This window comes from Lepisosteus platostomus, chromosome 21 (assembly GCF_059453375.1).
Source record: "Lepisosteus platostomus isolate fLepPlt1 chromosome 21, fLepPlt1.hap1, whole genome shotgun sequence".
Lineage (NCBI taxonomy): Eukaryota > Metazoa > Chordata > Actinopteri > Semionotiformes > Lepisosteidae > Lepisosteus > Lepisosteus platostomus.
This window is the reverse complement of record NC_142631.1, coordinates 11,105,928-11,120,394: the sequence shown is the minus strand read 5'-3', so window position 1 is coordinate 11,120,394 and position 14,467 is coordinate 11,105,928. Positions and strand designations below refer to the sequence as shown.

Genomic DNA, 14,467 nt, shown 5'->3' with positions numbered 1-14,467 from the left:
TAATAATTGCTTACACTTATATAGCGCTTTTCTGGACACTCAAAGTGCTTTACAGGTAATGGGGACTCCCCTCCACCACCACCAATGTGCAGCATTCACCTTTACTTCTTCATTTTCTTACACAGTATATGTATCTTTTTAGACTGTTGATTGACACTTAATCCTTTAGCCAGGACTTAATTAACTCAGGTAAACCAAGGTAATCTTTACAATTGATCACTGAATCTGGACTCTCTCCATCTCAGCAAATATCCCCTTTGCTTTATAGCTGGAAAGATTTACACTGCCTGTTACACACTTTATCTAGATTCTTAGAGACACCCCCTAGTTAGTTGTAACAATATAGTGTAGACATCGATCTGCAACACAACCAGAAACAACCGTAAGTCATTCTTTAAAAGTCAATCAAGTCATGACTAACCTCTTTTTTACGTCTTTATTTGCTTTTAAATGTTATATTTGTTTACAGCTACTATGTATAATAAATTGTAGCAATCTATACACAATTAAAAAATAATTCTGTATACTTTATGTAATTAAAAAAGGATGAATTCTGTTGTTGTAACTGTAAAGTATTATTAGCACAGAAAAAGCACTAATGGGCTAACTCACATTTAACTTTTATTATTAAAATAAGATTGACAGTATGTGATAGACACATGCTGACACACAGTACATAAAGGATTCACTGCGCCACCTGGCAGGTTTACTGAGTGGTGCAATCATGCATCAGATTATTTGAAGAGATAAAAAGGGCATTGGGCAGTATCTTTCGGCATACCGCAATATGTTTTTGTGGCACCTTGTGTGTTCTGAATGGCTGCATCTGTAGATGGCAGCCACAGGGAAGAGCATATACACTGCACAGGGTTGACTACCACAGACCTTTCTGTTTCTTAAAGATTGTTACAGAAAAAGAGTGCATTCTTAGTAGAGGAATATTTAAACTCGCGAACTTGGGGGGCAGGGTGTTTAAAACAGACCAGTTCTGGAGTGATGAAAAGCCACAGGCATGGTTAAGTGAAGATGAGGAGGACAAACATAAAATTAGTAGGTCCAGACTATTTTCAAAAAGACAGACAGGACTGAAGAGGTGGTGGTGTTGGGCTTCATATAAAAAATAACCTGGAAGCTAGAGATGTGAAGCAAAAAGATATGGGCACTTTAGAATCTATAGACCACCTAACACAGATACAGGCAAAAGTAGTTTACTGTTTGATGAGATTGGGAAGGTTTGTAGCAAACTTCACTAGGAGATTTCAACTTTTCACAGAATTTTGATATATGGTGATGGAAATAATTGGAACGGTTAATGATTGCTTCTTAAATCACCAACTAGGCAAGATGTCATTACTGAGTATGTAGAAGAAGGATGTTTGAATGAAGATCCCAATATACTTAATATGCTGGCTGTTTGAGGAAACGTACTCCGGTGTGTCATTGCTCCAACATTAAGCTACGACCCATCAGTGCAAACATACACTTCACTCTTTGCTCGCTGTTTTGCTGAATAACTCTCCAACCAATTCTTCATGAGCATTGACTCAGCAGTTTCACTTTCCCAGTCTCTGCCAGCACATTTAACCATCCTTAGCTAGCCAATCTGTTTTTTCAGCGGCTGTGTTTTCCGAGGTTTCGGCTCACCAGCTACTCTCCATTTTTTTTCAGCTGCGAGCCTTGCCTCAATCCGATGGGTCTTCCCTATTCAGCTTCCGGAGCGTTTTAAGCCTCACTATTCCCGTGCCTTCACTATCTCTCTCCTGTAACACCCTCACAGCCACTCTCTGGCCTCTCCAGGAAAACATGAAGAAGTGTCCTGCGATCTACATTTGGGCTTCAGCCAATCATCACACACTGCAGCTCTGTCCGACAGCAGCAGCAGCATAACAGTTAATGCCTAAAAACAAATGAATTTCTCAAACGTGAAGTCTTAAGTCCAAGAAAATATGGTCTGAATGGTTTAATGGACATATTAAGAAAGAAATCAGAAGGAAGAAAGTATTCCGCAGAATGCACAAAAGGTTCCGTGACTCAGAGTCTATAGAACTACAGGCACAGCTGAAAAAAATACTTCAAATATTGAGTCACAATAGCAAATTTAAGGATAATTCATTTAGGACAGAGAATAGGAATCAGTTCTTTACTTAAAGGGTAGCGAATCTGATTTTCCCAACCAAGTGGCTGAGGTTCAAACTGTGGGCACCTATAAGAAACAACCTGACAAACCTTTAGATTCTCTTAGTTAATAAACTACTACTTGAGCGAGATGAGCCACAGGACGCCCTCTTATTTGGTCTTTTGTATGCATTTATTAGAGAACATCCTGTAATGAATATACTATGAATTACAGTATAAAGTACACCATTAGAGATGCTAAATGTGCAGTTTTCTAAATGTTAGATGTTGCCATCCTTCATTTAAACAACCTCAGATGCACAGATGTGAACTCTTTAAAAACTAAATACACTAGTCACGTCCTACAAGGTCCATCACAGAATTGGATGTTCGAGAGATTGTTTTTGGTAGTCTCAATAAATAGAAAGTGTACTTGCAACAAGTATGTCCTCTGAAGAATGAATTCATGGCAAACATCTCTTGTCTGTGTTTTTCCTCCCCAGTGTACTGTCAGAACTTTGCGCCGAACTTCAAGGAGAGTGAGATGAACGTGATTGCCGCCGACATGTGCACCAACGCTCGGCGTGTGAGAAAACGCTGGCTGCCCAAGATCAAATCCATGTTGCCAGATGGGGTCGAGGTGTACAGGGGGATACCAGGCCAGGCGGCAGGGGTGACGCTGCCCTTCGACACCGATTTCAAACCTCTCACTCCCACTGCCCTCACTTTTGAGCAACGCATCTACACTGAGCGCAAAGAGACGCTCAGAACTCACCTCCAGCTAGGAGGTAGTCCAGGTGGGGGAGAGGTGCCGGAATCTGAAACAGGAGGTGGCCAAGGAGAAGAGGAGGTAGAGGAGGAGGAGGAAGAGGAAGCCCCACTACAAAGTTCAGATGGGCCTAGTGGGCCAACTCCTCTCGTTCCTGGGGAGGGGGGTGACAACAGCAGCTGTCAGCCCCCAACTACAGAAGGACAGCAGGCAGAGGAGTATGGGGAAGAGTTGCGGATAAATGGGCAGTAAGTGCCCCCACTGACTCCCCGTCCCCTTGAAAGGGAAACTCCCTGTACAAAATGCCACTCTCAACACACAGACCCAAACACACATTCGCACATATACAGTAGTGCTTCACAGAGCATTACAGTCATAGAATCCTAAAGCTCCCGTATACTGGTCCACCAGAGCTGCAGGGACACAGTCGTCAGATTCATGGACTCTGAGGGGCAAACAGGCACAGTTTGTTCAAGAGGCACTAATCTGCTAGTCAAAGTAGTTAGCATTTTCTTTTTTTCCCACATATTTGATTTAAAAAAAACAGTCTTTGCATTATCAAAATTGTTTTTCATTAATTTAGATAGATATATAAAATTGTTTTTCTAACTAAAGTTATTAAAAAATCCCTGAAATCTTAAGAATGAGGCGCTTGTCCACTAATACATGCCTAGTTTTCTTAACTATTGCAAAACATGAATTTTTAATACCAGCGTTGAAAGGTATGATAGAGTTTCTTCATTTGTTTACTTGGATGTTTTGATTGATCATACCTGACTATTATCCGTTGTAGTAGCAGGTAAAAGGCAGCAACTCTGGTGTTCATGCAGCAGAAAATGCCTTTATTGCATATGCATATGGGAATCAGGCTTTGTCAAGCAAGACCCAAAGAGTATTACACAGGGTGGTCTTTTTATACAGTAAACAAGTTAAACAGTTACTCCCATAATGGAAGGATTATATATGTTCTGCTGTGCTGTGCACATGAGGAAGGAGTCAAGCAAGTTCCTCACTGTTTTTGTAACTCCGCCAGGAACATATGGCAGTTATGCCTTGCAACATACCATACTGTATGTGACAGTTCAGCATAGACAAAAGCAGAACTACATACTTTTACAACTGATGGAGTGGAAAGTTACAAGACACGAGTTTTTAAGATATAAAAGACGTATCAGACAACAAGGAATTAAGAATGATTCCTTCACCGTCCATGGTACAATATTATTATATTCAGTACCAAAAAGATGACACATTAAATTAATGTTGCAAAAAGCAATGTAATCTAAATTTCTAAGTATTCAAATTTATAATCCTTCTCTCACAAATGGAACTACACCCTGCTATGGTTCCAATTCCAATATGGTCACATAACTTCAAGTGTACATATAACAATGCAATACTGTTAAGATAAAATGACTGTGAAACTACTGTGAAATGAATGGTTTCATAGTAAGCATTAAAAATTTGCCAATGTTGTCTTCATTACCACTGTACTAAACCCCAATCAGACCAGAACCAGTTTGTACTTCTTAAAAGTTGTCATTATTTATTCATCAAAAAACTCGGCCAACATTCAGTAGCCTTGTGTGAAAAAGTCAGTGCACCCCGTGTTTCGCTATGAAACCCCCTTAGCTGCAATAAGTTGAAGTAAACATTTCCTGTAAGAGTTGATCTGTCTCTTACATCACCTGGGAGGAATTCTGGCCCACTTCTCCTTACCAAACTGCTTGGTGATGTTTGAGAGCATTTGTTTATGCACAGTTCTCTTTAGGTTCTACCACAGCATCCCATTGGCGTTGAGGTCTAGACTCCTGATTCTTTTCTTTTTCAGCTACTCAGTCGTAGATTTAGTGGATTTTTTTGGATTATTGTACTGTTGCATGATCCTCTATTGGGAATCTTTAGCTGTTGGGCAGATGGTCTCACATTTTCCTATAGAATGTGCTGGTAGAGAGATTAATTCATGGTGGACTCAATAATTGTGGGCCGGCCAGGTCCTGCGGCTGCAAAGCAGTCCCAAATCATCACCCCTCCACCTCCATGCCTGATGGTTGGTATGAGGTTCTTGTGGTGATACACAGCATTTGGTTTTCACCAAACATGTCATTTTGCATTACGGCCAAACATCTCTTTGATATCATCTGTCCAAAGGACTTGTGTCTTGTTCAGTCTTGTGGTTGTTCAGGTGCTGCTTTACAAACCTAAGCCATGCAGCAATGATAATTCCGCAGAGCAGGGTATTTCTTCTATCTACCCCTTCACAAAAGCTGTTCTTGTTCAGCCTTTTCCTAATGGTAGAATCATCAGGTCTAATGTTTACCGTATTGACAGAGGCCTGTAGATCCCTGGATGTAGCTTTGGGGTTCTTTGCAATCTCTAGAAGCATCATACGGTCTGATTGTGGGGTGAATTTGCTGGGACGCCCACTCCTGGGTAGATCCTGGGCAACCATCTTGACTTTCTTCATTCGTAAATTATCTTTCTCACTGCAGAATGATGGGACTTCATATTGTTTTGAAACGGCTTTATAACTCTTCCAAGTTATGAGCAGCAACGATTCTTTCTCTGAGACCGTCACAGATATCTTTTGACCTAGGCATGATGCATTACCACATATCTTAATGACCAGACTGACAAAGTGTTTTATTTTATATACAGGTAGAAGCGCTTTCTGATGAACAACTAACTACATGCACTTTACCAGATTTGAATTACCTTCTTAACTGATATGGAAGCAGTAAGGGTACATTAAGATTTTCACACAACGCTTCTGAATGTTGGCTGATTTTTGGGGGGTTAAATAAATAATGACAAAGTAAAATTTGCATGTTATTTGTCACATGAGATCAGATTTATCTACTGTTTAGGACTTGGTGAGGACCAGGTGCAGGTCAAATATGACTTAATATGTAAACCATAGAATCTTAAGAGGGTGTATGTTCTTTTTCACATCACTGTACATAGATCAGTGAAGTTTCTTTTTCAATACCCTCACTTCCAAACACACACATACTGTATATGTATACAGTATAGATGTGCGTCTTCTCATTTCTTCTGTCTTCAGAACTTTCTACGAGAATTTTTTTCTTTCAGGGCAATTCAAAGCACCAAGTAGCTCCCTCTCATCATCCCTTCTCATATTTTAAAACACTAGATTTCTACATTTATGAAAACAGTAATTTATTCATATGCTTACAGAGTAAGACAAAGCCAGCTATACTACTTGGACATTCTTCTGTTCTTGAATGTGCAACAAGCCATTTTAATCAACCAAAGGGATTTTATCTTTGTATTTTTATTAAAGCTGGCTTGAAAAACACATCTACAAAAAAAGGAGATCATTTTTAATATATTTTAAAATTGTTGATCCAATTCAGACCCAGTCTGTCTCTTAATACCTGTGCCTGTATGAGTGTTTAATAGACGTTACACGCTGTGCCCCATGGTAGTTGTGGAGCTACCAATACACACAACATTCAGACAAACACACTCCTACACAGCCACAAGCTGCTTGCATGCAAAACAATAATGCATAAACAATTAAAAGCCACTAATTTGCAAAAGCCGCTGCAGTTGCCTGAAGATGTAACATTTTACATTGCAAAGTTTTTTTTTTTGTAAAAATCACAGAAGGGGTGGGAGGAAAGAAGCACTTTCTTAGTGACGGGTGGAGGAGAGAGGAGTGGTCCTGAGGTCCTTCTTCCTTTGACTTTGCTGAGCAGACCCCTCAGGGTTGGGGTGCAGTGCTACTGAAATGCACAGTAGCTAATGCCTCCCCCAATGTTTTTTTGTACTGGATTTAAAAAAAACAAAACAAATCCTGCTGACATTTTGCATTTGCACTAGAAAAAAAGACCGCTCCATGCATCGGCAATAGTGAAGAGGTTAAAATCATGTCATGTTGGCACCACCAGTCTGGAATTTTTCCCAAAAGCCAGCTTTGTGGATCTTGTTGACTGTTAAAGTGCAGCATGTTCTGAAGAGCAGTGCCCTCCATCACACTTGCTTTTGTATTACCATTCAAAGCCATGTCCTGCTCCTATTAGGCTCCTTGTTAGGACTGGGATTAAATTAGGATTTTGTTGCAGAATCCTGCAGTGTTGTAATTTGGGACAGGTTTTATGATGGTGTCATATTGTACACAGTTTGGGAGAGTCCAAGACACCTGACTACATGAAGAGGCTGTTTAAGTTAAGGCTTTGATTGGGCCTTTTTTAAGCTTCTGAACCCAGCGAGAGGTGTTCGTGGAATTTCAAATACACCAGAGTTGTTCTTTGTTTTGCACAGAAAGTCTCCAGTCTTTTGGCCGGGATAGCGTATTGTAATACTGGGGACTAAGCACCTTCTCTTTCTGTCTCTGAGACAAGCAGTTTAACAGAACAATGCTTTTGGGTGTAAACTTATTTTTGCTGACTTTTGTTTTTGCCTGACTTGATCTATAAAATCCACAGAGAACTGAATGAACAGGTCCAGGAAGCTGCTTAAGAACATAAATAGGTTAATCTTTTTCTGTCTTCAAAATGTTCGTGTTCACAAATTAAATTTGTTAAAGCCAGTTTGCCTGTATAATATAGATTGATTTCTCACACATTTTTTAATTAATGCTTGTTTGTGGGGGGACATTGATAGTTTTACTTTCTTAAACAAGCCAAAACCTGTATTTAAGTTAGATTAGTTAATTTTACTTACTCTGTTTTTTTATCTGATTCCTTATAGTGCCCAAATCCAGTGTTCTCCCAGAAATGTTATCCCCCCACAGGCTTATCAAATTAATAATCACAAATTGTTTTTATCTGTCATGGATAGAAATGTCTTGACTATAGAGGTATACAGGCCTTTTGCCATTAGGTTTTCAATATTACAGTATATAATAAACGTGTTACTCTCATTCCCAATGTAAGTTTGTTGACATTGTTGGCTAAGGTGGAGGCGACCATATTGATAATGATTGTTAGTACAGCTAAGATTTTGGAGATCTCTGTTCTAAGCAACAGACGAGAAACAGTTTTTTACAAAGAGAAGTGAACGAGAATCTCAAGAAACAAATCTGCACTGAGGTTTATAAATCATTTGTTGTCAGTAACATTAATCCTGTTGGTATAATACCTCTATGTCTATGACTACCTTTTTCAATTAATCCATTGCAGGGGTTCTGTTAAGCTGCTGTCAACTTTGTGAGTTTGGGAAAGTGGTCAGAGTTGGGGACGGTGTAGAGTCTCCAGAAGGCATTATGGGCATCTTATCCATTTAATCTAAGTGTGGGGAGTGGGCATTATTGCACTAAGGAAATGTGTTAAGTTTACAGGAATGAAGAGTGTACAGTCTGACAAAATGGGGTGCAAGCGAGAGAATGGGGAGCACACTTTTGCAAGCCAGTTACTTTTTAGTAACGTGACAGACGTACTTGTATGTCGGTGCACTGTATGTTGCGGTAATCAGGCTTGGAATTCCTTCTCAGAGACCCTAACTTTCATATCATTAAATAATGTTGACAGTTGATAAAACTGAGTGCTTGCAAAGGTGAAAAGGGGCATTCTCATCTCTCTTCAGATAATATTTGTAACCATGATGACTTGCAGAAAAAACAAAACGTTACAATCCTTCTCAAATTATTGGTTAACAGCAACATTTCCCAACATCACACTTTTTTTTTACATTCCTCAGCTTTGATATAGTGACTTGTATTTATTAGTGGTATTTCAGTGGTAATTTAGACTGATTTTTTTACCCTTTGTTTTTACATTTCAGTCATTTAATTTGTTTTCACCATAAACATTTAGTTTTTAAGATATGGATTTCTCCACTGATATTCAGTGAATATTATTAGACTTAATACTCCAAAACTGAACGAAAATTATAATAAAAACCGAACAGCGGTGTGCCAGATAGTATTGCTGCCTCACTGCCTCACTTGCGTTTTAATTTAAGGCTGGAGTACTTTTGTTTTCGGAGTGTGCATAATCTTGACACAAGTAAGGATTGATCATCCATCCATTTTCTAACCACTTAATCCAGTTCCAGGTCGCTGGGAAGCCTGGAGTGAGTCCCAGTAAGCAATAGGCACAAGGCAGGCATGATACACCCTGTATGGAATTTCCATCCGTCACAGGGCAGACACAAACAGACTGGCACACACTCAGATCGGTGCCAGTTTTCCCAAAAGCCAATGAACCTACCGGTATGTCCTTGGACTGTGGGAGGAAACTGGAGCACCCAGAGGAAACCCATGCGAACATGGTGGGAACATGCAAACTCCACGCAGACAGAGTCCCAGGTGCAGGATTGAACCCAGGGCCCCTGAGCTGTGAGGCAGCAATGCTAACCACAGGAAAGGTTGTTTAGAAATTAAATTAAGAACTAGATTTTCCATTTTGATAGATAAGTACATTTGGCACTCAAGATTTTGAGTTCGTATGTGAGGGTGTGCAAGCTGGCCCAGACCATGTATACAGTACAGATGAATTAAGCAAAGCCTCGTTGTCAGATGATAGTGATTCGTGTTGCTTGCAACCTTTCATTGGCAAAAGTAAAAGGAAAAAAATTGAACTATTAAAAGTGTTTTGAACTGTGTTAAATAGGTAATTTTTAGTCTTCAGATAAATGCAGGAAATGGCCAAAAAAAGTCGGTAATTCACCAAAGATTTATAACATTATACCTGAAACAGGTAAAGCTCTAGCCAAAATTAACAGTGCCCAAATCTCAACAGGTTGTAAGAGCTGTAGAGAGAGGAATGTCTCTTTTGCACCCCATGTTGTTTATGAGTGAGAGTGGTGGAGAGTATTGTGTATTCTCGTGAGAAAATATGTGTGCCTTAAACCCATTGAATATTGATTGTGGAAGAAGAGGCCTTATTTTTCACATTGTTGCTGACTGCAGTGGGTTTCTTTGATGTCTCATAGCTTTATACTTATTGCTTTAGAAAACATATCTTACTTCCACAACATACAGTACTGTTCCTGCGTTTTTAGAGCAGCCAATTGATTTTAAATATCATTTTAGAACAATTTTTATACCACCAAACAAAATGTTCCATCCCCAAATTCCAGTCTAAAAACCACTTGTAGAAATGTTTATTCAGGTGATGGCTTTGATGGACAAAATAATTTAACATGACTTTTCCTTTTTGGGGGGAGTTCAGAGAGATTTTAGAATACGGGCAATTACCCGTCGTCTTAGTTTCTACACATCAGTATTAAGTGTTCAAATATTTTAAAAAGTTAATCATATTACTGATGATATCCCCTATTTGGGAGTCTAGAATATACCGTTTGGCACAAAGCAGCTGGTTTGTGGCTCAGATCCGAACAGTGAGTGTGGAAATCGGCCATCTCTTCTATACCCACAATCCTGGTGAAACGCCTTAGTTTTGCAAGCCAAAATAAGAGAACTTTGAAAGGAAACTACTGTGACTAATGTTCCATGGACAAACCTATGCAGGTATCATGATTTACAAAGCTGCATATAATGTGGTAATGTCACTAACTTATAATGCTGTTGCAATCCCTTTCATTAGATTTCTCCTGACACCTATTATTTGGACTAATATGAATGTAGTTTCATTATAACAATAATAGGGTAAGGTGGGCTTTTGAGTCCAAACCTAGCAGTCTTTGCTGGAAAACTGACTGAAAGATTTTCCGTCCACTGGAACTTTTCAGAAGCACTTGTGTAAAAAGAGAAGTTATTTTGTTTCCTTTATTCTTCTGCAGTATATACAGTACATTAGCAGTATATCTGATATTTTCTCCGTTTTTAGAAGGCAAAAACGAAAGTTTCAAAGGTTCTTGTTAGTCAGTAAACCACTTTAAAATCGAGAAACTTTTCATTGATTCAGTTTTAACAAAAGCAATCAGGCTGAGCCACAATCCATTTAAGTATGTCCTGTTTGGAACCAAATTCCTCCATTTATCATGAGTTTTTCTGTATTACAGGTTGTAGAAAAGATAATATCAAAAAGGTTTTTCATTCTTCTGACATCGATTGTAACGATTTAAGTCAGGGAAAAGGCACAGAGACAAGCAGAGAAAAAAACATTTGGATGTTTCGGCATCCAAAACGATTCTATATGATGTTTTAATTTATTAGTATACACATTTGTTGTATATGAAACCCATCAAGTCTTAATGCTACTAAAATTACCCTGGTGATGATGAGTTACACAGATGATAATTCCTTTTTTAAATGTTCCATGATTTTAATTATTTTTTGTCTGTTTTTCTCAAAGTACTAACTGTAAAGCAGGTACTTGATATTTTTGCAGCCCCTGAAGGACATATTTTTAAGGTTGTTCAAGCATTTGCAAACTTCTGCTTTTTTTCATTTTGTTACCAAGGCAACCAGATCATTGAAACCTGCACTGAATTCCATGGTCAGTTGTGCGTAAATCTAGTACTCACTGTTGCAACCTGTAGAGATAAAGCAAAAAGTGAATCAGATGTATATCCCACACCTGAGTGGTCTCTTTCTTTATGTGAATACTACGTGATGGAGTTTGAAATACTCCATGGTAAAAATTACCTTTGCCTCTGATCAAATACTTGACTGTACATCTGCCCTATTCAACTGGGATGTAGTAGTGCCTCTTCCTAACTCTTTAGCTGAAGTAAAATGCACTTGAGTTCCTGTTCATTTTTGGCAATGGGGTAAACGTGGAAGCAAATCTCTCAGAAGACTGCTACAAGCACAAACAAGTCCTTATGAGCTTGAACTGTGGTTGTTTTCCAACACATGGCACATGTTGTGGTTTATTAGTGATGGAGGTGTTATGGAGCTGGAGCAGAGGCAGGGATGGGGACTTCAAGGTGCTTCTAAAGAAAGGTGATCGTTTAGTGAACGCTGGGGTAGAAATATGTGCGCTAACCCCAAAATTCCTACCTTTCAGAAGTGCGAAATGAGTTCTTAGCAGAGCCCCAACTAAGAGGTCTGACCAAGAGACCTTCGTTGTTATCCAGAAGGACAGGAGAGTGTTGGAATGGTAAGGTCCTCATAACATGATCTTTGCATCCCACCACCAACTGCTTGAACTAACACACCTGATCTGGAGCCAAATGTTTGTTTGCACTGAACCCGTGTTGTGTAGGCCAGGTGTTCAAAACTGAATTATTTTCCATCTTAACCCAGTTTGGAGCACCTTGTTAGGTTATGCGTATGGGTTAGTGTCTGGGATGTATGTTGGAAATTCCATGTTATGCCCTATGCGGTCAGATAAACTGCAATATTATTTTTCTTAGTTATGCCACCACTTTCTTAACAATACCAGTTGGTGTTTGGGGGGGGGAGAAGAGGCTCTTGGAATGTGAGCCAGTGCTCGAAGCTTTGACAATCAGTGGAAAGTCCTGTTATACTGGGAAGACCTTTGTGAACTTGACTGACTTGAATTGTTGCACTATAGTGATTCTTACTAGGTGGGGATTGGCAAGACAAGCTAAAGAAAGAGTTTTAATACTCGGGAGCTCAAGTGCTGGGTGATTGCTTGACCGCTGATAAAACACAATGCGCTCTTTAACAAATGCAAGTGGCACTTATTGCGTTGTGTCTCATCTGTTTGTTTTCCTGTTTATTTAAAGAAAATATCCAACACCACCTCTTGTTCTTTACCACTTAAATATTGTGGTGGATAAAGAAACAGCATCTTTTTAATGTGATACAGGTTACTGCTTTCTAATAAAACTCCTTACTTTACTGTTAACCAGTTGTAGTTTCTCTTTTGGTATCTTCATTCCTTTCTATATATTTTCAACTATTTACATCAAGAGACTGAACTGAGTTGTTCTTTTTCCGTACTATATGTAAGATGACAAGAAAGTTACAAACGAACGGCCGCTCTTGCCCACTTGGTAGTTTGAACTTAATTGATTCAAGGATCACATCTGGCCATTTCTTGAAACAAGAGCCATGAGTTTGGCTTAGTTGGACATTCATTCTGGGGAAAACAATATTTTGCAGGCTTTCATTGTCACCTTGTTTTTGTTTAAATCTGCAACATGCTTATCCAACACGTTTAGACAAATGATAAACTGTCCTGAACTGTCAGGTGGCCTGGTACCACAGACAAAAAAAAAACTTAATACCATTATACGGTACACAGAAGTTAGTCACAACCTTACAAACTCCTTTTTATAAAAAGATCTGACATCATGTCCAGCAATATTTGGCTCTTGAGGGAAGCTAATCATGTATTTGGATATGTTACACACACTTAGACATAAAACAACATAAGATTTGTTTTTATTTCTCATGTCAAACCTGTAAGACACTAGGACAAGAATAAAGTAAAAGTAAATGAAATGATATTTTGCCAATTTCACCTTTGCTAATCTGTGGAACCTTGAACCCGTTACGTATATTCTTTCTTTGGCAGCCTAATTGTTTGAATTGTGCACACTGAGAACATTACAGCTGGTAAAGATCAACTGGGTACATCATCAGCTGTCTGTCCACTAACCATTTCGATCTCTGGTAAGGCCACTCACAAGTGGACTTTCTGTTTGAAAGTTGTGGCATCTAAACCAACCATTGAACTCCAGGAGGCCACTATGTTACAAAATAAACTTCTTTCAAATCTTCACTGAACTGTACCGTGACTCCTTGCATCCCTACAGTTTGTCATAGCCAGCAGGATGGGATATCGCCACTTGATGCCAATTTTAATCTCTGAGCCCAAACTCTGGGGGACGGAGAGTAACAATTTGTGTCACTGTACTCTACCCTCTTACATTTACAGTCTCATTCAGTGTTGATCAAGGTTGGTAGCAGCAGAGATGAACATTTATAGGGATTATGTTACTGTATACTTCAGTGAGGAGGCAAAATAGGGTGGTAGATTAGAGGAGGAGCCTTCGGGGGAAAAGGTAGGGCAAATAAAGCCCAGGTAAGAAAAGGCCCGTCTGTGGGGAAAAAAGCTTTGAGAGAGCAGGGCACCGGAGAAAAAAACACCTGTTCCTTGAAAGAAAGGAAAATTGCATAAGACCTTTCTGAAAGAAGGAAGGCGATGGACATAGTACTACCAATAATATTAAGTGCAAAACTATCTTGGTTATAAAAATGATATAGGTTAAGAAGTCATTTAAAAAAAGAAACTGAAAAATAGTAAAAACTATCATGTGCTGTTATTGTCATTGGTATGAGTGACTCTTGCATTGGTGACTCTTGCATGGAATTGTGAATTGGATTGGAATGCTGTGAGCAGTGCTCCCCAGTCACTTTCCACCTGGATGCAGACAGTGCTGATTGACTGGTTTGATGAATGAGGAGCTTCCATGGAACAGGACTGGCTGGCTGAAGGGATACCAGGAGGCGAGACCTGTTGATGCCCTTCTGTGAGTATTAAAGCCATGCAGTTTGGACAGTGGAAAGAGAGGAGATGCTACAAGCTGTCCTTCTTGAATTTTCTGGAGGCTCATGGATGTTGAAGCAGTTACAAAGGTACAAAGGCAGTGTTCCTGGCTCTGAAAGATTGAATTACTGCTTTGTATTGATTTGATTGATTTCAAATGTGCACACATGTGAGTAAATCACTTTGGATACACTGCAGTACAAACATTACTCAGCACACCAGCAGCCTCCTCTTCTAAATGTCTCTT

At 39.3% G+C, this 14,467-nt stretch overlaps 1 protein-coding gene across 2 annotated transcripts in view; it reads left to right on the top strand.

Annotated features, from left to right (window-relative positions):
• The window catches only part of nacc2 (NACC family member 2), a 50,611-nt gene extending 38,038 nt beyond the window's left edge, over window positions 1-12,573 (top strand). For both annotated transcript variants that reach the window (XM_088615317.1, XM_088615316.1), the window contains one exon: window positions 2,619-12,573. In XM_088615317.1, the coding sequence (XP_088471443.1) occupies window positions 2,619-3,136 (518 nt within the window). In that variant the 3' untranslated portion in view covers window positions 3,137-12,573. The remainder of the gene's footprint in view (window positions 1-2,618) is intronic.
• Window positions 12,574-14,467: the final 1,894 nt, after the last annotated feature.